A 22,712-nucleotide genomic window follows, 5' to 3' on the forward strand; every position below is an offset into this window, starting at 1 on the left:
AAAACATTTAGAAGGACGAATGAATAAATGAGTTTTCTTAAATCATTCACTACATATATTAACATATTTAAGTTTGACATAAATATCATAGTCTAGAGTTAATTTAGAGCTATAAATGATGTGAAAGAAAATATTACATTATCTTTCTATTTGGTTCTTGTAAATAATAAATATTATTTCATGTTATCGTGAATGTTGAGGAATATTGTTAGATGCTTACTTTGGTTAATATATAATTTGATTAATATATTATGAATTTAGTTTTGAATCTATGAGTCACACACATTAGTGTTTTAATTTTTATTAAAGAAATTATTTTAATATTTGATGATTAATTAAATTAAAGAATTTATTATGATTTAATGATTAATTAATTTTCTCCGTCAGAAAGGTCAAAGCAAAGGCGGCCGAGGAAATTCTCCGTCGGGGAATCCCAAACCGAAATCTCCAGCGTGGCGGCGTTGTTCGCGTCGGTGGTGTTGTAACCCAGCGCGAATGTCTGGTTCCATTCCGGCGAATCGGTGGGCTCGTTGGGCCTGTAGCTGGCGGGCTTGGATCTCCTGGATTGGCTCGACATCCGAACCCTCACGATTGGGCCTTCACTAGGAGGAGCGAGCCCACGCGCCTTCCAGATTTTGACAAACAGGTACTGCATTGGCTCCACCAGATCGAAGGGATGAACTCGCTCAGACTCATTACCAGTTTTCTTTCCAGAAATATCTTTAGGCAAGTAATCCCCGTTCGGCCGCTTCAAAATCTTCACCCTCTCCCCTCTGTTGGCCTGCGTTTTCCTCACCTCGGGCTGAAACTGCATTTCCGACGCCGGAGGAGGCTCACACATTTCCGGCAACGGTGGATCCTGCGAAACATGAACCACTGGCGGCGGAGATTCAGCCACGACCACAACACGCGGCGGCGAATGAGGAGGACCTGTAGGAAGAGGCACGCATTGCTCCATCATCGGTCCACCAGGAGTCTCAAAAACACGTCTCTCCTCAACAACCACCACTCCCGGTGGCGGCTTGTTTTGCTCCGTTCTCTCACCTTGCTCCTGCTGCTGCTGCTGCGGCGGCGGCGGCGGCGGCGGAGGTTTATCCTCTTCCATGAGCATCTCGTCGTAGTAATAAATCCTGAGGCCAATTTCTCCTCTTATCCAACTGAACACGCTTCTCTTCTCCAGCGTGTAGTAAACAAGAGCTTCTTCTCCTCTTCTGGAAAACTGAGTTCCGTAGAGCTTGACCCTCCCGAGGAAGTGGTTCTTGCGGCCGCTTCCGTTGCCGAACTTCTTGTCGTTGTAGACCTCCACTTCGAGCTCCTCGAACTCCATGTTCTCCGGGTCGGAGACGATGAACTCGAGAGGCTCGTTCCATACCGGGTTCAGCTCCTTGAACCGGGTCGAGGTTCGCTTCCTCTGACCGTCGAAGTCCGCCACCACGTAAGGGCTCGAGCTGCCTTGGCCATCTTTGGGGAGCAGGTTGCGCGCGTCCACCACTTCCACCACCAGTCTCCGTACGGTTTGGGGCGGTTGCTGAAACGGCGTCGTCATCATCTTCTCATTGCGGAATGTGGATAAACAAACTCGCGCTGTGTATGCCGTTGATAGCGGTCACTCACTGTGATCAACGTTTCACAGAGAGAGGTAAGGTAAGGTTCGTTTTGCGTTGTGCGGTGCTTTTTGTTTTTAATTATATTTAGTTTTTTTTTTTTTTTTTTTTTTTCTGTTGGATGGAGGACGGTTTTGAAGTTTGTTTGCGATGACAGTGGGGAGGCGGATTAGATTCCATGCTCTCTCGCGAAGGATTTCTTTTCAACTTTTTTTCCAATTCCCTCCACTCAACCTTCGTTATCCACCTCACCCTTTTTTCTTAAAATTTTTCTTTTTTCAGAATATATTAGGATTAAGGTTTTAATATATATATATATATATATATTTTTTTTTTATTTCAATGTCTTGCGAGAATGCCCAAGCTCCTCTCTCTATTCACAGACAAAAAGTCCTTATTCTAAATTTCTATATCTAGTTTTAAGACATTGATTGCTAGTGCGCATGTGCGCTCGCTTTGTGATCATTATATTAGATTTGAGTTCAGAGAATAGTTTTATGCTTTTTGTGTAATAATGTTTCAATTTTGGATTTACTTAAAATCCTTCTCTATATCTTGATATTATTTTCACAAATGCTTTTATTTTTATTTTTTGTTATACCCTTCCCCTTCAGCTAGAATTAGGAGGGACTGATAGAGAGAAACTTTACTTTTGCCCAATGTTTCTTCACTTTAGATCTCTTCTTTGTGCTCTTGATCAGTAATATAAAGTCATTGGTTTACAGGTACTATTGTACTGTGAAATATTATACTTACATTCAAGAGCAAGTATTCATGAGACTGAAATCTTAGAAAATCGTGTCTACTAATTAGCCATATGCCCATATCTAAAAAAAACCTTTACTAATGTCCATCACTCTTCATAACAGTGTTTGAACTTAGAACATAGGTTTGTAATTAGCCCTCCTTAACTATAGGGTCTTTAGCCAATAACCATATCATATTGTCAAAGGAAGTTAAAAAGCCTTGGCAGGAAGCACACGATTCCGCGTCCCAACTATGGGCCCTTCCTTTTTGTCAAAAAGCACTTGCATTTTGAATAAAGTTCGACGACAAAGCATCACCTTTATACCCCTCTCCTCTCCTTTGGTTCCTTATTCTTCACCATGCATCGCTTGTCAACATCTAAATCTCAAAACTCTAAGCACCTTTCTTTTTCTAAGTCAAGCAACAGCAACTATTGTCTTCTACTATATTGGTTATACTAGTGTTCAGGAAGCTCCCAGAGGTACAATTCTATTATATCCCAACTTTGTTCAACAAGCTCTTTCTTTTCAGCATTTTGGAATTGGCTCATGAGGTATTGTATGATTCTTATCTACCAACTACTACCTTTTAATAAAAAAATTGAAAAATCTTTTGGAAGTAATATTAATGTATTTTTTATTTTAAAAGAAAGCATAAAAGGAAGGAAAATAGTTTATGTAACTGGAAGAAGCAGCCACACAATGTTAGTTCTGCAAGCAAAGTGACTCTCTGTTAAGATCAGGAAGGGGAAACTTTATTTCGTTATGTTAGATAAACACAAAGAAGTTAGGAACATTTGGTCACATTTCATAAGTTTATGGCACAGATGCCAAAGAAACTTCTCTTTCCCGAATCAACATCCTTTTGCTCTTTTTTAAATTGGTGGACTACTTGCAGAATCTGATCCTGTAAGATAAAAGTAAATTTTGATGATATGATGCTCTTCCAATCAGCATAATTTAGATCAAGATACAAGATGAGGTCAGTGAAAAACCACTGGTTTAAAAAATATATGCAAAGGAGGTGTTGAAAAGAAGAGGTGATGTCAGCTGGTTTATAGCTTTTTTTTTTTTTTTTGAGGATTCATCACAGTATAGAAGCCCACTTAAGATTGTTGAATAGTAGCTTGAGAGAAGAACTGGGCATTTGAGGAAGAAGGAACATGGAGGAAGGGTTTTAAGGAAGATAATCTTATTGTGATTGCATCTGATGCACCTGCTATATCTAATATGCATGCATAACCCCTTTCTTGGGTTCCCCCTTTACTTAGTTGAGGGTCAAGGAAGCAGAGATAAAGAAATTTATATTAGGTTCAAAATACTTTGTTTAGATTAGATTATTAGCTCTGAAAAGACAATACTTGACTTTGATCAGATTGCCATAAACTGCTGATAAAGTTATATATGCTTTGACAAGGACAATTAAAGCAATTGGATTCATAATTCTATGCGAATTAATTACGAGGTGAGACTTTGAGTCTTTCATATGGTAGCCATTAGATTCATAATTCTATGCGAATTAATTACGAGGTGAGATTTTGAGTCTTTTATATGGTAGCCATTTGATATTAAAGCATAGTATGAGCAAATATAACGGTGATGATGGGGTATATTAAAGTACAGACTCGAACCTATCCCAAATGAGCCCTCTTAAATAACTCGATTTATTTAATGTGATAAAGGATTGATGACATGCTAAATCAAATCATATTGTGAATGCGGATTTTAAGACTGGAAAGAAAAAAGGACAAAGCAAAGATATTATTAATGTTTGAATATCTGCATGATACTTTATGGTTTATTCTATTTACATACATGTAAAAGGCACATGACCTGAAATGGGGGATATGCATTTGTCAAGGACTTAACTTGAGCCGTTGAATTTGCGAGATACGAGCAACCCCAAGGAAAATGCTATAACAGCTGTTATTACAATACCTTTGTTTTCCCTCAAAACCCCCAATGCACTTCTTAACGCGGATTCTTGATGCCAATTCCTTATTACTTGTTCAGGAAATTCTCCAATGTGTTCATTTTCGTTTCTTTTTACTGCAAGCTCTATATGGTCATCATGCTGACTGGGACCTCTCCTCCCCTCATCAGCTTTGGGTGCATGGCTATCATTTTCTTCTGCTCTTTCAACTTCACCATTTTCGTGCTGATGGCAATCTTTTTCTTCTGCTCTTTCAACTTCACCATTTCCATGCTGATGGCGATCTTTTTCTTCTGATCTTTCAACTTTGCGATTTCCAACTTTCGCAGTCGCACTTTCTTTGTTCTGATGTGTTACTTGCTTGGGGACATAGACATAAAGGATTCCACCATCAAACTTTCCGGCTATCTTATCCATATCAGAGTTCAGCGGTGCGGGAAAAGTCAGCCGAAAATGAACACGTTTCCACTCATTTAAGTGCCTCTCTCCTGATACAACGATACGGCCATAGCTATCAACCTGGAGCTTCACCTCTTCCTTCCTGAAATCTGAAGAAGCAAGATAAAAAAAAAAAAAGAAAAAAAAGAAACAAGTTATATTTGTTTTCACGGCATCAATCCTTATTGAGAACTGTACAAGAAGTCGTCCTTGTAATTGTAAATTTAACTACTAATTAAATAGTCCTTCGGTTATAAAAAAAATATGGCACGCTTGCACCTTAAAAGTAGACAGATTTTTTGGTTGGGTAGGGAAACAAGAAGCAAGCCAAAAACTATAACTAAATTAAAGTAGTTGTTTCCTGCACCTTAAAATTTGTTTCCAACACCTTTTTAAGCTTCCGAAAAGGCTAAACCGGGAATGTAAATTTACATTCCGGATCAGGTGCAGGAAGCGACTGCCCTAAATTAGCATTGGTCTCTCTATGGGGGTTATCGAATTCTTCTAAATTCATACGCATATTCTATTTATTCGCCTGTTCAAAAGTGAATTACGTGTTTGATGCAATACCGGGAAGATCCACTATAAGGTAATGTCCTGCAGAGTCTAGTGTCCATCCAGAATTAGGTACCATCTCTTCCACAACTGGAGTTCGTGCCCTTGTTCTTTCTCCAACCCTTGTAGTACCTCTTGCACTGGCCATTGAGAACGAACTAAAAACTAATATGAACCTCAAGTTTGCAATAAAATGGCATTGAAGAAACGTGAATGTTATATTTTCCATGCAAACTGTGGATGGTATATATATTCTCGTGTAATTACGTGCTTTGGTTTACATGTTTTCTTCATGATCAAGTTGATGGTTGGCTTGCTTTACTTGCTTGAACATTGATATTCCAAACTTGAGTTTCTGGAACGTGAAAGTTTTGGGTGCTATTGAACTATGTAATGTAGTCTTGTAACATGTGCAAAAGTAGTTATTCTTTGCTTTGCTTATTTCCAGGCCACCCTCTTTCGGCGGAGTCTCTGGAAACGATATTTCATTATTTCGTCGTATTTCTTGTTGGGTTGTTCTTATCTTACAGTACAGGGACCACGCTAAGTAAATTTTGTTTTTGTTTTATTTAGGTTTTGTTAACATCTGTCCTTATGTTAAGGAAAAAAAAGTGAATTTATTAACAAAACTATATATTTTATATCCTGATATTTTTAAATATCTTCCGTTACTGTCATTGTTTGTTAATACCTAAATAAATACTTCTAAAGCAAAAAACTGCAAATTGTTAATTTTATATGAATTATTAAGTATTGAATTAATAATTGAGATATTCTTATGTGCTTATGGCAGGCTGCAAGCCATGTTTGTGACATTATAACACGTGACTTAGGACCAGTGTCATGAAATAAGGGATTTCTTATTCCATAAGTCAATGCAAATGGTAAGTTTGGGAGATTTATGGTCAATTCTCACAATTATTTTCACCGTGTTTGCAATGTTCTAAGGCCCCTTCAATGATAGAATGCACATTTTCTCTTTCACCACTCACCAGTAAGAATAAAAAATAATAATAAAATTAAGGTTATATTTGGATTGATGAAAAGATATATGATGAAAGTGAATGAATTAAAATAGACTGAAGTAGAATGGAATATAATGAAACAAAACTTATCCAAACTAGACCATAATAAGTCTCATTTCAACCACGTCTGGCAGAACGCAGAAGTAATCTCAGAAGGCCAAATATCAGCACACAGGCTTTCAAGCCAAACCCTGAGAAAGTAACTGTTGATTTCAATAATCACGTCAACAAGTATTTCTCTTTTCTCTCATTTGTTGCAGAAACATCATAACCTACACCATTATATAATAGTAAAAAGGCTTAATTAAATAACTTTTGGTCCCTATAAAATAGATAGAGGTTTTTTTTTATTTTAGTGAGATTTTTGTTTTGATCACAACGGGATTCATTTGGTCGTTGATCCATCAGACAATGAACTCATCAACCCAAACCAGAGACCGAGACATGCTGCCATTCAAAAGGAGCCTCTATGGATCATTTTTACGCACAATATGATCATCAGACAGACATCACTGCAAAACCTGGGACATTTGCATCAAGGCTCTCTTTGCAGGTACTCAAAAATGTGTAGTAAACAATCCATGCAGGACAACCAAATACAGCTCACCGGACACTGGAAAAGAGATAGATTCAAGTCGTAGCAGTAGTAAGCCGAGTATTAGAAACGAAGCACTTCTGTACTGTTTTTCTGGTTTTTTTTTTAAAGATTCCTTTCCCCTTTGATCATAATTTAAAAGAATAGAGGAGATGAAATGTAAATACAAAAAGTAAAAGTGCAAGCAAATTCTGAGTTATATACATCCCATCGTATATTCCTATCAATAAAATAAACATCATCATACACGATTGTTTATATTTGAAGGACAATCACATGAGTGTATTTCCTCTTCAGACGTCTGTTAAACCGATAACGTATTCTTCTTTCAGAGTACGTAATGTCTATAAATGTCAAATAGCATGCTGGTACAAGAAAAGAAAAACCTACACTCACATAGACGCTGAGTTGACCTTATCACATCAGGTGTATAAATATTTCATATTAATCATCAAATAAAATTTTACATCATTGCACAAAAACTCAGGTTGGGGACATCACTTTCTTTTCCCAGCCACCAAACAATTCAACTCTATTCTTTCACTTAAACTCCTCTAATGCATGGAAGTATCAAGAATGAGTTCAAGTAACCCGTCTATTTTGATGACATTACCAAATTTCGGAATCAGTCTCTAAATCTGTCTTGTGACGGATTCAAATCCTGGTAACAACTTCTCCAATGCAGGGAGGGATAGAGCTGAATGCATGATAGATCTTCCCTCCCCATACTCTGTTTTGTGAAAGCCTTCTGCATTGGGTCGGTTTCTTTCAGTCCTCCTCCACATCAAGCCCACCAATCCTGTGCCGTCTCCTATCAAAAACAGCTTTGAAAGATTCTCGTTCAGCCCGGATTTGTTCTTGAAATATGCTATGCTTCTTTGACTCCACACTATTACGGGTTGGACTATCCTCTTCAGGTAATGGATTAGATTTCTGTACATAAATATAAAATGCAGAGGTTTATTTACAGTTATCTTCCCATGAAAAAGTAAACTAAAATCCTTGGTGAAAAAAAACTTCAACTTTGGGTCAAATCAGCAAATAGAATGCTTCAACATACACAGCAGATTAACTTCGGGGAAAAATGGAGAACAATCAAAGTACAAAATCTTGAAAGATAGATTATTATTAGAATTAACACCAAAAAAGAAAAGGACAACTAAATAATAGCAAATGTTGTTCCTGAAATTTAAGAAACATAAAGTTAAACAACTAACCAGGTTATATCCAGCACCAGGTCCGATCACTAACGACAAAGCATTTACCTTCCTTGCAGCCCCTATTGAAAACCCTGTTTTGCCACCCTGAAAGGATAATTGCAAAAGGGGGGGGGGTGGGGGGTGGAGATTAAGGAAATGGCTATGTAATAAAAGCCACAAAAGCAGGTTTTACCCGTTTGTTGTACTTGTAGCCATGTTTCTACACACACCAAACCTAATAATTGAAATTCTCTCTTAAATATAATGGATTAACTCATTTCCCTTTTTCTATATTTCAGTGCCCCCAACGCCTCAAGAAGGCAAGAGAAAAAATAAAAAGATGAATATAATTAAAAAAAACAGACACCAATGAGCTGATAGCTCTCGCTACCATCTTTACCATAGAGCACTTGATGCCATGGGTTCAATCCCTGCACCACCCATTTCCCTTCGTTCTTTGCAAAGAAATTTAAACAAAAATGCAATTTTTGGTACAACACTATAAGATTGAAAGAGACTTCATGTAGTAGTTTCTAAGCTTTCAGATAACAGCATAAAAAATATGTTATACCTTATCACCCCAATGTACAGATTTTCGTTCCTTGCCATATTGATGAATTAACCCAGACAGAGCATTAATATTGCCCTTCATACCTTCAGTTTGATCAATGTCATCTTCACCAAAATCTTCTGACCATTTGCTTTTACCCAATTCCCTGACTTCTGTTGGATGTTCCTCTTCAGCATGCCAATTCTTCCCAGCCTTTAGGAAACCTAAACTTCAAAGGGTTAATCAAACAGAAAAAAAATGAAATACATGGTAGTATAATTATCCCCTAAATTTGTCCAGTGTTCTTGAGACATAGATAAAGGGGTGAAAAGGGATTAACATGAGAAGAGAAAAAAAAAATCAAGATAGGCACCACTCACACCAGTGTTAACCTGAATACTTAGGGTCCTACTTTTATGCAGGTTAGGCTCCATCAAAGTTACAACTCTGCCAGTCTAAACTCATCCAATATATAGAGAAAAATAACAGCATAGAGATAAAACATAGCCACACAAATAGTAACAGGTTAAAGCACCCTACTTGCATCTTCCCCAACAGGAGGGTCAACAACTTTCTCATCTTCTTTTCCTTGAAATGGAGGTAATGCATCACCTAGATCATCTTCCATATCCATGTCAACCTGGGATATGTGCAATATGAAATGAAACCAGTCAATCCAGGCACACTGTTCGAAAATTTTGTATATTAAACCAATTGAATTTATCATTTTAAAATATTGTAGAGTCGTCAACAATAAAATCAACTAAACGGCTTGCAGGTATTTGACCAGCAGCACATATCCCACATCTAACAGGATAGGAAATCAAAACCATAAGGTATACTACAAATTAAAACAAATTTAGTTATTATTACAGCTAGATGACCAGCAGCACATATCCCACATCTAACAGGACAGGAAATCAAAACCATAAGGTATATTACAAATACAAACATAGTGAAACCCAAATATATTATATTTTCGTGTGTTTTTTATAGAGCATTTTATTATTAAAAATAATTTGTCTGTGCCAATCACACTCTTAACACACATTAGGGTGAAGACACTTAAATTCAGATGAACCGATAATCAGTGCACAGAAGACCAGACAGATAATTGAACTTTATTAACAGCAGGTTTTAAAAAAATATATATCTCCAGCTATATTGTATGTTTCTATAATTCATATGGCAACCACACATATCATTAAACTATTAACCATTCCATTAATAATATATGCTTTGTAAACACAGGACATATCACCAAAAAATCTGCAAGATGTATATTAAATAGATATTTTTGGACGATAAATTGTAATCAATATAAAATTTAAAAAACAAAACTTTTTTTAACAGATTTTAATTAAGTGATTATGAATATGCGTGAGATTCATTTTATACCTTTAAGCATGTTATATAATAATCTAATACAATAACAAAAAAGTATTATTAGTCAGTGTATTAAGTATAGAATCCAGATATAAACCAAAAATAAAACATGGTCACTAGAATGCTAACCAATGCATAGAAGTATGCATGGCTTTTCCACATGCGAGATGCTGGGTTCATATGCGTCACACAGCTCTTTGCTGTTGTATCTATGTCATGTAGAGGTGGACCTAGATGAGAAGTTAAGGCACATCCATTTTTACAATATTGGAAAGTTACTCTGCTTAGCTTTAGAATAATTTTTTTGAAAGTATTGGTAACATTGGGTTTATCCTTAAAATTTTGAAGCACTCTTGAAACAATAATCAAATTGTGGTGGCAGCAAGAAATAGTAATGCCTACATCCTCATCGATATCTTTATAGGATTGTGTTTATTGTATTTGTTTTGTGCTCGTTGCTATTTCTGATTCACAGGGAGATTGGGCAACTTTCTCGCATTTTGCAACCCCTTTGACTCAACTTTCTCCATATTTTTTTCCAGGAAATATTATTATCTTACCTTGGTTGTACCTCTTCTCTTTTCTCTCTATAAAATTTCGTCTTTAACTCACTCCAAAAGCTAGAATAACATTTGAAATTAACACTTAAATTACACACAAAAGGCTTAAGAGATAAATATGTGCAAACGTTACAATTACCTCCTGTATTCTGCTTTCCTTTAGATCATCTCCATGAAATAATGACTGTCAAGTAAGTAAAAGAGAAACAATGAAGACACCAGTAAGAAGACATTATTATGCAGTTTGCACTACTATTGTTATGGCTCGATCATGCCAACACTTTCAACCAAATAACACCAAATTTACAGCAAACCTTCACATCAAGCTGCAGATACAAGGATGAAGCTTCTTCCCATTGCTTAGACATCTTTTCTATGTCTTCCTGTGTAAATCCATGGACATTCCTTGCAGCACAACCCTGAAGAAAATATCAAGCCCAAATAACTGTAAAAGAAAGTTTGCTTAGATAAGAGGAATCAATCATCAAGCACCTCCAAAACATGTAAAACTCAATATAAAATAGTTAAACCCATCATTCGAAAGGGCAACAGAAAAGAAAGATAAACCTCTCTGTTGTGATACTAAATTATCGGTTGGTTTAAAGGCTAAAACAAAGGTAAAAATGATACTCAATGTTGCTCGGTGGAAAGAAAAAATAAACGCACCACCGGATCCTTGTATGTAGCTTCTAAAATGTAAACTTCATACCCCGATCTCTGAAAGCAAGAGGAATATCCATCAGCAAAGGAAACATATTGAACAAACACGGATCTCATGTACCTTCTCTTAAATTCATTATCTTTTTAGGCACGAAATATGTATTAATCACTACAGAGGCTACTCACATTCATGCATGCACTTCAAATGAAATCAGCTTTTAATTAAAAAACATAAGGCTGCAACTTCAGTAGGAGGTAGCACATTTAAACAAAGCACTTGGTACAAAAAGGAGCATTGACCTCCCCATTGAAGTAACAGTTTGATATCTATTATCTTTAACAGCCTTGTGCATAACATGAGTAACACAAAGTCTCGCGGTATGAACTTGAACAGTCTTATTGAACTTGCAATAAGATAGGAATGTAGGAGAATTACACCAGAAAATGATTCAACTCCCTATCCCCAGAGCTATGCTCAACAGAGAAAACTATACCTACCCAAGCTAGAAGCCGAAAGGAATAACAGAAAGGAAAATCATGATCCTCATAGGTCATTCCTCCAATGTAACTACCCCTCCACTATTGGTGGATCCCACATACAAAATAGAAAATAACAGAATAGGCTACATATTGTGGCCTAGTCTATTCTTGTGTTTCTTCTGCTGTTAAACCAAGTAAATCCTACCCTCCACATCTTAGACCTATGTCCTTGGACAGTTACTGATTGACCTCTCTATCATTAAACAAGACAAACAACTAGAAAGCATAATTATAGATCATTTTCGATGGTTCAACTTAGTTATTTGCATTAATACTAAATGTACTTCTTACCCTCTTCTCTTTTGTTTGCTAGTTTTCCATACAAAATCATAATAAGAAACTGTATACGCTTTACAAAACTAGGTAAAAACAAGGCACACGAAACATATGTCAGCAGCTAATTCTGAGAGCATACAGAGAGAGTATTACAAAGATATTGTCAGTCGTCTTGAGCACACATGGCAGAGGTTGCAAGAAAGAAAGAAGTGTATACCTTTGCAGTTGCCCAAAATTGAGCAAAATCAGCTACCCGCAGATTGCGGTCATCCACTAAAATGAGGCACAAATACCACCAAGAAAAGGGTCACATTGCCGAACAAAAAACTGCATCTGTGGTTAGTGCATAAATAGGCAGTGCATGGGGCATGGGCACTGCATCACTACTTAATCTAAAACGAAACTACATTGAACTTATTAAATTCTTTAACAAGACCATAGATCCCTCAATCATTTCCTGACTCTACACTTAAGTTATTATAATTCACCATAGTTGCCCGAGTAAAAGATTATTTAGGTAATTTCACATACATCTACCAGAGCAGATCAAATCTCTGAATCAGTACTCATTGCAACTCTATTAAGAAATCAACAGATAATGTCACAATAATTGAGTATGCAACTCAAGACAAAATGCAGAATTTCCCATCCAGAGCAAAACAATGACCTCAATAAATTTAATATCCTAAAAGTGGAAATAATCTGTTTTAAGAATACTCTAACTATCGTATTTTTTATGTGATGCATACCAATAATAAAGGTGAAAACTCCTTCCTCAACATTTTTCTTGAAAGCTTTCAACATGCTTGACCGATAAGCCTGCCATAGTGGGGGTGTAAAACAAAAAAGCATAAGCAGACATGGTAATTAAGTGCATATTAAGGTATTCACAGAGAACTTGAAGCAAATGTGTATCGCAAACAAAATTTAAATGTAATAGAGCATAAAACATTGACTTTTCCAGTATTTCTCTAGCAATTACAAATTTGTAGATGACAAGTAGCCAAAATAAATAAAGGAAAGAAAGAAAGAAATTCCCAGCAATCAAGCTGCCATGGCCTAATTCCCATTTTCCTACCATATTACATGCAACTGATGCAAGCCAGCACCCAAACACTGTGCATTGCAAAAATTAGATTCCACTGCCCCCTATGAAGTATGAAATAATCCTTACAGTTTCTAATATTTCAATTTGAAATCCATTCCAAGAAAATCAGTGAACACAAAAAGGACTCAAGGCTCAAATCCATATACTCCATGTAACAAGAAATCTTTCTTTGCAAAATATATATGTTTTAAATAAAGTCCTAAGACAAAAATTAAACTAGGCACAGTCAATCACATAATGCCCTCTCTCTCCAGCCCTTCCACAAGTCATTTCCAAACAGAGAAATTGCATGGACAACACAAATCTAGTACAACAATTCTAAACAAATGACAGCAAACATTTGAAATCTTGATGAAATAACAAATGACTAAATAAAATGCCCAATACATTCAAAAAGTTACCTCCTCCATTTCAGGTTCATAACAATACTCCATGACCTTCTTTGTCACAGGCTTCTTGTTTCTGCCTGAACTTGAAGATTTTGATGCCTCGCCATCCTCAACCTTTTCAACAGAAAATACAACTATCAATACGAGATCCACCAGAACTAATCAAAACTGCATACAGGACAATAAGAATACTTGGTCAAAATAAAAAGCAAAATGCATACTCATGAACCTTTCCAACCTCAGTCATAAAATAATCATCCATGGAATGAATTCGAGGAGCATCACCACCATTTTCAACCTCAAGATCACGCAACATCTTTGCTAGGTAACTCTTACCACTACCTGTAAAAGACTCAAACAAGCAACAAAAATCTCAACAGAAAGGAAATAATTAAACTGCATGCAAAATTGCCAACAAATTGCCCTTGTTGATGCAAACAAAAGAACTATAGAAGTCCTCTCTAGCCTACGCGCTAGTAAAAAAAATCATAAAACAGAGTAAACTTACACAGAAAAAAACACTTAATCAGTATTTAACACAACAGACTTTCAAGAATTTTGCACTAACAAAAGCACAGAACAAGCAATTAACAAAACTCGAACGAAAAGCACACCTGGGAGGCCTCGAAAGATGATGACAAAATGATCAGGCCGCGAAGCTCGATGAGGATGGCGAAATAAGTGCGACGCATCGATCACTTTAGGTCTCTCTGCAGCCAATTGGTTTAACGAAAAAGATTGGGAATCTCCCAAGTACTGCTGCTTCGATGCTTCCTGCTAAAAAGAAAAAAAAAACAAAGCTAAGAGAAAAAGAGGAACTAGTAAAAATTACAAAACTGAGAAAAATAAGAAGGGTTACTACCTCGGAAGGAAAAGCAGAGGGGTGATAATAGGGCTGAGACATGGGTTGAGATTCGGCAACGGGAAAAAGAGAAGGCGGTTTCAATTGATTCATGGACGGTTCCATGGGAAGAGGTGGCGGCGGCGAAGAAGGAAGCGGAGGCTGAGGCTGTCCCCTGAAGAATCTCGAAGGCTCCATATTATTATTATTATTATTATCGTTGCTATTGTTACCCGCAGCAGGGTAGGGATAAGGATAGTGAACTACTCTTCCATTGAAATTGTGCTGGTGGTTCCCTTCGTGCATGGCAACATGAGGAGCGTGAGCGTGATGGTAAGCGTCGGGAACGCGGTGCTGCGAGGGGTCCGGGTAAGCATGGAAGGGGTGAGGGGAAGATCTGAATTGAGCATTGTGGGGAGGGAAGTCCTTGTGATTAGGGTGTGGCGCGTAAGTGTGGAATCCGTGATCGCGAATGAGCTTTAATCTGCGTTCGTCGTCGGAGAAATTGATAGGGTTGTCGTCGATTCGGGGTCTCTTGAAGTTGGCGTAAGGGAAGGGGGGGTGAGGGTGATAATAGGGGGGTGGAGGAGGGCAAAAGGGGAAGTGGGGGTGGAAGCAAGAGGGGCAGACATTGGGTGGAGGAGCAGGACGCCATTGACGATCCATTACTGACTGCAACGGATTTTGGAGAGAGTAGACTTGTCTCCTTCCCTTTCTGTGCGACCCAGCTGCTATGCCAATGCCCACACCCACTTACCGCTAATCCTCCATTAAACCCTCCATTTATACTCGCGTTTTCGGTCTGGTAATAAATAATTAAATACTATGTACTTTAGATATTTCAGTCTTTATAAATAAATAAATAAAATTATTAAAATATGTTTTTTTTCTTCATAATCATGATGATTCTCAAAATTCATTCTTCTAAAATTTTTAGTATTTTTTTCATCGTAACAAAATTAAAATATATCATTTTTTATCTATGTATGTTTGGTCAAATCCAAATATACGATAATAATTTTTTACATCAATTATATATATAATCAATGTAAATATGATTTTTTTACATCGATTATATATATAATCAATGTAAAATATAATATTTTTATATCAGTTATACATATGACAATGTAAAAAGTCATGCATATAGGTTCGGTTTGAACCTTACTCCAAGCCAAAACTAACAGATTTTTATTTTGTGAAAAGAATGATACTCATCAAGGATCATAAAGTACACATAATATGAATATTCTTTACATAAATAGATTTATCTCAAATCTAAGGTAGGAATGTGAGTTTTGAACTATTTAATTAAAAAATATAAGTCGTTATCATTTATACTAACGATGGTTGGTCAAACTCTCTAGTCTTTAATTATAATTTAATTCAATTATAATTTTATTTATATATACTGTTGATATAAAAAAATTATTGTAATAACTACTAGGACCATGTATTTTCAATATAAAAATTTTTACATTATTAATTAATACAAATCATCCTTAATATAGTTTTTAAAATATATTATAAATGTCAAAAAAATTATATGATAATTTGTCATAAATTTTTTATATTATTATTTTATTTAAAGTTAGGCCTGTTAATACAGAATAAGATTTAATAAGTTATATATAAAAAGAAACTTATTTATATTTAGAGATTATTTTAAAATACATCAATAATATCAATAATATAATAAGTAACACTTATTTTTTGTTGAAATACATTAATAAAACGGCTATTTAAAAAAATACATTAATATACTGAAAATCATCTTAAAGATATTAATGGTGTAGCTAATTAAGGTACTTCAACTAAAATTCAAGTATGAGTTATCAAATTGCAGCCATCATAACCATGAGTGATCCATCAAGATTTTATTCATGAAAAATAAATGTGAATAATTACCTAAAATCCAGCATAAATTCAAACATGCTGATTAGCAACATTCGCCCACTCCTACAACCACTGACACCAAGCTGTTATCACGGCTAATGTCCTCCGGTTACCATAGTGGTCAAGGTTTTCTAATAAAATTCCAATTCAGTTTGGCATTTTTATTTCATATTTGTCCAAATCGTAAAAACTAATATTCTTGATGGAATTGAAAAAATTCTATGTATATCATCTGAACGGATCCCTGTTGATTTCACAATTTGCAAGCTCTATCTTCAGTTTACCTTCCCTGCGTTGCCTTGTGCAGAGGCAACATACAGTAAAACTACTCTCACAGGTCATGAAAGCAAATTGGATAACGTGGCACCAAAAAATATTATGGATCACAAGAAAATCGTTTTGCACAACATAAATTAAGCAAGGCATACTAAGACCAATGTTGTGACCCAAAAAAAAAAGGTTATACTGCATAGAATCCTAATACAATTTTTTTTTTCCTGGATATCAAAAAAATATTCTGTGAAGGCATGAATCTCTGAATGAAACTGTAGTCCCGATCCTTAACAAAATACACATATCCTGGAGTTATGGTCTCTCTGTCCATCCAGGTATTGTGTGAAAAGAGGATACGGAGAGAGATGTGTGTTCACTGATCATTGTTCATACAATAGCACATCATTAGAAAAAATGCAGAACATAATCTTCGGAAGGGATTTAATCATTTTCACTTTTCACTTCGATCTTTAGTTTGTCCACTACATCAGTCATCAAGTGGCAAAATTTGGCTTCATCGGTTAAACAACTAACCACTTCTTCAATTGATCTCAGCTCCTCATGAAACTGTGGATGTAACACCAATGAAGAAAATTTCTCATCAAGCACTAAGCCAAGACATTTTATAACATCTTCGAGTTTAGGAACCCATTCACAAGCCTCTGAAACTGATGAGGCTTTTGGACACGGTCCTGCTTGAGGAAACCTCTCATATTTCTTCAACCACTTGGCTAAATAACGAATCAAATTTATTAACTCTTTGCCATTCAACTTACTGAATGAAGGGGATAACACCACATCATTGATGTTGGATGATGCAAACAGATAATGCAAACAAATCTCAGACGCAGAGAAACCATCATATGCCATCATAAGCAAAATAGAAGCCTCCTTCGCCGTAAGCAAGTACTTCTTCAGATTGCTATCATTTGCTTTCTCAATGGCCAACAGCACTTGGCACTCCCAATCCTTCTTCACAGTTACCATACTGTTATAAGCATCTTTGGACGGAGAAAGAAAGTACCTCAAAATGGTAAGTATTTCTGATGAACCAAGATCGAAACCATGCGTAATGCATAAACAGAGCAAATCAGACCTCTTTTTTTCCACTAACTTTGTAATCAGGTTTGAATAACAAGAATGCTCAGTAATACCATTAACAATCAAAGCCTTGACCACTTCCCAAATCTCCAAAGAAACACTCCCATCCAAAACCAGGCCAGCAACATCTTTACCCATGAAAACTCCAAGCTTATCAATCAAAGCCCTGTTATAACCACTACAGGATGGATCAAACTCAATTACAACCCCTAATTTGTCCCTGATGTTTTCTAGATAGGAATTCAAACTACCAATAAACTCACCCTTATTCAAGTCATTATTGTTCTTGAGCTTAGCCTTCAGTTGTATAAAGAACTTTTTGCTAATGTCAATAATCTCAGCATCAGTTTGTGAAAGTTGCCACCCAATAAGGGGTTTTATGAGGGATGAGGAAGATTCATCTTCAACTTCAGGCTTTAAATTAGGCAAGATACCATCTGGGTTCAGAACAATTGGGTAGTCAATAGGTGAATCAAGTGGTTTTGAATTGACTGAAGCATCCTTAATTACTTCTAGTAAAGTCATGATTGGAATTACAAGAAAGATTCCTGCAAAGCAAGCAGAAGAATGAACCGAAGACAATTGTATGAAAGAGACTATATCAGAAAGGGATTTCATATTATCAGCAGAAATGAAAACAGTTACTCATCAAAGAAGCATTTCATTTTATTAAGTTTCAAAATAGAGAGATCAAAGAAAAGGAAAAGGAATGAATAATAAGTAACAGAAGCTCATAACCAAAAATCACTTATAGATCAAACTTGAGGTGGACATCGCACCAAGGGATGGAAACAGGTTAAGCCAGGCTTTGCTAGGCTTGAACCTAGACTTGGTTGAAAGTACAAAGCCTGAGCTAGACCTCTCTGTCATAAGCCTTATTTAAAGGCATAGCCTAACCTACACAAAAGTCAGGTCTGGCCAGACCAGCAAGCCTGTTTAAAGGCTTGTTTTGTGATAAGATCTGTAAATAGGTTAGTAAGCCTATCAAACTAATTTTGAAATACTTCTTATTTTGATGATAGAAGAATAACAGCAGCTTCAATGGCATATGCCCTACATCCATCATCTCATTGTACATATCAAAACAGAATTGATGAACCACATAAAAACAAAAACATAAATAAACTTTGGAAAGTAAAATTGAAGGTTAAATTACTCCATGCACTCTTCCTTATACTTTTTGAGAGAATTCAGAAGCCCTATAGTTTGCATTTGCAATTGGGATGGGTTCCTATAGTAAAAAAATATCCCTGAATCCGAATAAGGCTTGAGGAGGAGACACAGAATAACAACTTACCGCTTCTTCTATACTCACAATTGCAATTTGAATGGTGGAAACGCGTGCAGTTGATACGGACTGGTGCGGCGACTCCGTCCGCCCCTCAGCCACTGCGTTGCTTGTTAGGGACAAAGCGGTGTCACTGTCTCTATCTCTTCTCACTTATGCTAGTTAGGGTTTTAGGGTTTTTGACATTTTATTTTATACTATTAATTTTATAATAACTAGGGAAAACATAGGAAACATAGGCACCAGCGCGTGTATCCGCAATTCTATTGCATCATTACATGTTTAATGTGTTAAATTTGACATATATTAATGTGTATAATTAGTTATATATAACATGTGTTGAATAAAATTTTATATAATATGTATATGCAGAAAATATACATTAATATATTACATAAATTAATTTTGTATAATACAAAACGCATTCAATAAATTCTTAGGTATTGTGTTAAGGTATTATTGCAATTATTATATACATGAGTGGTTGTATCATGTATTTTTAATAAAAATAAATTAAAATTAATATACACGTCATATTATAAATTAAAAACATTGTAATTTTTCTTATAAAGATGATTAGTCAGATTAAAACATAATGTAGAATCTAAACAGATACAAAAGTTAAAAAAAATAGCAAAAAATTTTGGGTGCTTCATTAACTAATTGGTAGATTTTTAAATTAAAAAATAGTATTATTTTAAGTGGGAGAGTATGTAATTAACAAAGGGCGTGAAGTTTAAAAGAATTGTCGACGGTTACAAATTATCATATCCTCTTTATCTATCGTTATAAATCATAAATAAATGAATTTAGGATTACATTATCCATAATAAATGTTGAGGATATGAATAATTTGAATATGCCTGATATCTCTTTAAATATTTAATCCTATATTCTTTAATTATTTAAAACATAAAAGAAGTTTTGTTGATTTTTTTTTCATGGAAATTTATGCACAACGATATTTTTCTAATATTTATTTTATGTTATATTGGTTGATATTTAGGGTTAAAACAATCGCTTGGTATTTGTTAATTGTTTGATTGGATTAAGTTGTTTCTTCATATTTTTAATGATGAAAAATAAAATAAACCACTGTTATGTAAAAACTGTCTTTTTTATAAATAAATAAAAATTCAAACTACCCCACTAATATGTTTTTGCCTTTTTTTAAAATAAAAAAAAACAACTATTTAAAAACTGACATTTTTTTAATTTTAAAATTCTGAACTATTAATATTTAATATTTTACATTTTTATTTTAAAATTCTAAACTACTATTTGAAAACATACATTTTTTTAATTTTAAAATATCAAACTGTCGAATTTTTTGAATTTTAAAATTCTAATATACTATTATTCAAAAACTATTATTTTTTTAAAATTTAAATTTTTGATGTATATCACGAATAGAGACACGTTAGACCTTTCATTTATGTTTGATTGAAAACACTATATGAAATACATGATTATATTTTCCATTACGAATATATACTAAGACAAAAGAACACGAAATACATAATTATATTTTCCATTAAGCTACCTTTTATGTCCTTTATTGTAAGGGTAATGGGCAATTGGAGGCTATGAAGAGAAGGAATTTACGCATGATTGATAAAATTAGAGTAGGACATTGCTAGAAGTATGCATAAAATTAAAAATAAAATAAATATTAATAGTCAAGTTTTGCTTCTCTAAATAAATATCATGGAAAATAAAATATATAAATCTTGTAGCTCAGACATGGAAGATTAATAGTCTCAAATTTCTTTGCCAAGAAGATGCTATGATACCTTCTTCACGTAAAAGGATCAAGGCATGTCTCTTTTAACAAATGAAAGCAGAATCAGTACTTCCATATAAAAAATAAAACTTAATTGATAGATCAGATAAGTGTCGAAAATATATTAGTAGACACAAAATTTTCCTTTAAAGTGTTACAAATGAAGTAGCACAACCATCAAAGGAAGCAAAGAAAATAACTAGAAAAATCAAATAATTAACTGAAAAAATAAAACAATCTATATATTGATCTCCAGGTCGCAAAAGGATGTTTGGTGAACTATAAGTAGATATTTTACTTTTAACGAAATCCTTCAACAAAAAATATACAAAATTGAATTAGGAAAAACACAACACTTAGTATTAGGTATCAGCAATAAGCCAATTTAAATACTGCAGATAATCTAAATCCAAAACATTGAGAAAAGAAACATGTATGGTTACCATGACGCTTTAATATGAAATGAAAGAACAAAGATTGATGGAACGGAAAGGAGGTCCCTGTCTGGTAACTCAAAAGCATCTGGTGGAGGAGGAGACAATAAATAAATTGAATAAAAGAGACGGTGAATATAATAATCAAAGGGTAGTTTGATACAATTGGATCTTTAAGAAGAAAAAAGAGGAAGGTATTCCAGGTGAAAAGAATATAAGGTACAAGATAAGACTTATGGCAAAGGGAACCATTTTATCCAAGTAAAAAGGACTGACAACAATGAAATCTTTTTACTTGTAGTAAAAACATTGTTCTATAAGTACTTTGATGGTAATTGTGAATCAGTATAATCTAGAGTTGGAACAATTGGGTGTCAAAACAACTTTTCTGCATATTGACCTTGAGGTCCTTCCTAGGTTCAATTATGGTCAACATTCCACAATGGTAGCGTCAAAAATAAAATAAAAAAAGAAGAAGAAAAAGGAACCTTGCAAGAGGTGATTGAGAAAGCCATGTTTTCATCACCTTAAAGTTCAACGAATCAAATGAATAACAAACAACCTAACTGTGTTTTATTATATTTTCAAGAGGTGATTGAGAAAGCCATGTTTACATAACTATGTTGGGGTTGACTTAATGGTACTAACACTCAGGGAGTTGCCTAGAGGGTGTTTTTTTCAACAATCTATTTATCCTTTATTTTCTCTCTTAACATTTATAGTGCCGAGTGACGTGTAGTTGTGTGAATCATGTTAGCTTCTTGTCTCCATATTTTCCTCATTTTTTCTTCCTTAGAGTATAGCTTGAAGGATGTCAAGTTACAATGTTATATTTGTCAATCCAAGTGAATGCAAAATCAATTTTTCTTATACAAATACTACTGTTTCCTAAACGACCTTCAAAGAGGGGGGAGAAGCAGAATCGGGGAAAGGAAAGACCAAGAAATAGGGCATGCAACATGTGATTGAATAATTAATTGTTCATTTTGGTCGCTGCTAATTGGGATGCATGACACGTACATGACATGAAATACTTGCATGGCATTCAACTTTCTAAATCAGTAGTGTTAATTGTTAACGACTTTAACTGATGGAAGTTATATTTTAGACTAATTTGAGGGACTTTTGATTAGTTTCTCTAATTCCAGGGCTAACTGGCCGCTTAGCATCAATAAAATTTGCTCCCTTTTATAATGCCAGGCACCACAACCAATAAGCACACCAGCTATAAAAAAGGTTAATCAAAACTCAATTTCCATAAATTTATTAAAATCTGAAAAAGTCAGAGGGGCATTGAAATGATTTCAAAAAATCGGAACATCATTTCTTACTCATGGTACAAGTAAAACGAACTCAATTTTTTTTAATTATCAATGATTCTGAGGAGCTCCGGTTGTCCTTGCTCTTAGACCAGCATAAGTAGTACCATTTACTGTTTTTCCAACAACTTCTTGCAAATGTGTTTAATCACAAGGATTAAATACATTTTTGGTTCCTATAATTTAATGTTTTTTTTTTCATTTTTGTCCCTA

General features: G+C 34.9%; 4 protein-coding genes across 8 annotated transcripts; all 4 read right to left on the reverse strand.

The window, feature by feature from the left end:
* Positions 1 to 176: 176 nt before the first annotated feature.
* Positions 177 to 1,859, reverse strand: LOC114393692 (protein QUIRKY-like). Its single transcript, XM_028355094.1, has one exon. The coding sequence runs from the start codon at positions 1,547 to 1,549 to the stop codon at positions 371 to 373; it is 1,179 nt and encodes a 392-aa protein (XP_028210895.1). The 5' UTR covers positions 1,550 to 1,859; the 3' UTR covers positions 177 to 370.
* A 2,223-nt stretch (positions 1,860 to 4,082) lies between these two features.
* LOC114393693 lies at positions 4,083 to 5,590 on the reverse strand. Its single transcript, XM_028355095.1, has 2 exons — positions 5,292 to 5,590; positions 4,083 to 4,831 (listed from the first exon to the last, which is right to left on the reverse strand). Exons 1-2 carry the CDS (start codon positions 5,503 to 5,505, stop codon positions 4,215 to 4,217), a joined length of 831 nt encoding a protein of 276 aa, XP_028210896.1. The 5' UTR covers positions 5,506 to 5,590; the 3' UTR covers positions 4,083 to 4,214.
* A 1,485-nt stretch (positions 5,591 to 7,075) lies between these two features.
* Positions 7,076 to 15,177, reverse strand: LOC114393691. 5 transcript variants are annotated; one of them, XM_028355093.1, is made up of 13 exons: positions 14,427 to 15,177; positions 14,179 to 14,341; positions 13,794 to 13,906; positions 13,577 to 13,678; positions 12,817 to 12,886; positions 12,285 to 12,340; positions 11,258 to 11,308; positions 10,906 to 11,010; positions 10,731 to 10,775; positions 9,186 to 9,285; positions 8,750 to 8,869; positions 8,114 to 8,200; positions 7,076 to 7,829 (listed from the first exon to the last, which is right to left on the reverse strand). In XM_028355093.1, exons 1-12 carry the CDS (start codon positions 15,069 to 15,071, stop codon positions 8,118 to 8,120), a joined length of 1,653 nt encoding a protein of 550 aa, XP_028210894.1. In that variant the 5' UTR covers positions 15,072 to 15,177; the 3' UTR covers positions 7,076 to 7,829; positions 8,114 to 8,117. The 5 variants fall into 5 exon arrangements, with proteins under 5 accessions (XP_028210894.1, XP_028210891.1, XP_028210892.1 ...); XM_028355090.1 differs by having other exon boundaries at positions 8,667 to 8,869; positions 14,179 to 14,338; positions 14,427 to 15,174; XM_028355091.1 differs by having other exon boundaries at positions 8,667 to 8,869; positions 13,803 to 13,906; positions 14,427 to 15,174.
* Positions 15,178 to 16,529: 1,352 nt separating this feature from the next.
* On the reverse strand, positions 16,530 to 19,140 carry LOC114391432. The gene is made up of 2 exons (XM_028352442.1): positions 18,973 to 19,140; positions 16,530 to 18,223 (listed from the first exon to the last, which is right to left on the reverse strand). The coding sequence occupies exon 2, from the start codon at positions 18,198 to 18,200 to the stop codon at positions 17,016 to 17,018; it is 1,185 nt and encodes a 394-aa protein (XP_028208243.1). The 5' UTR covers positions 18,201 to 18,223; positions 18,973 to 19,140; the 3' UTR covers positions 16,530 to 17,015.
* Positions 19,141 to 22,712: the final 3,572 nt, after the last annotated feature.

This window comes from Glycine soja, chromosome 17, assembly GCF_004193775.1.
Source record: "Glycine soja cultivar W05 chromosome 17, ASM419377v2, whole genome shotgun sequence".
Taxonomy (NCBI): Eukaryota; Viridiplantae; Streptophyta; class Magnoliopsida; order Fabales; family Fabaceae; genus Glycine; species Glycine soja.

What these genes read in the sequence shown, in the direction of transcription:
- LOC114391432 (XM_028352442.1), bottom strand. Translation starts at nt 18,200, where the DNA reads ATGACTTTACTAGAAGTAATTAAGGATGCTTCAGTCAATTCAAAACCA.
- LOC114393692 (XM_028355094.1), bottom strand. Translation starts at nt 1,549, where the DNA reads ATGATGACGACGCCGTTTCAGCAACCGCCCCAAACCGTACGGAGACTG.
- LOC114393693 (XM_028355095.1), bottom strand. Translation starts at nt 5,505, where the DNA reads ATGGAAAATATAACATTCACGTTTCTTCAATGCCATTTTATTGCAAAC. An exon ending in CCTTATAGTGGATCTTCCCG is followed by an intron (nt 4,832 to 5,291) that starts GTATTGCATCAA and finishes TTGCTTCTTCAG; the next exon opens with ATTTCAGGAAGGAAGAGGTG.
- LOC114393691 (XM_028355089.1), bottom strand. Translation starts at nt 15,071, where the DNA reads ATGGATCGTCAATGGCGTCCTGCTCCTCCACCCAATGTCTGCCCCTCT. An exon ending in TTATGACTGAGGTTGGAAAG is followed by an intron (nt 13,679 to 13,793) that starts GTTCATGAGTAT and finishes TCTGTTGAAAAG; the next exon opens with GTTGAGGATGGCGAGGCATC. An exon ending in CTACATACAAGGATCCGGTG is followed by an intron (nt 11,011 to 11,257) that starts GTGCGTTTATTT and finishes TATTTTCTTCAG; the next exon opens with GGTTGTGCTGCAAGGAATGT.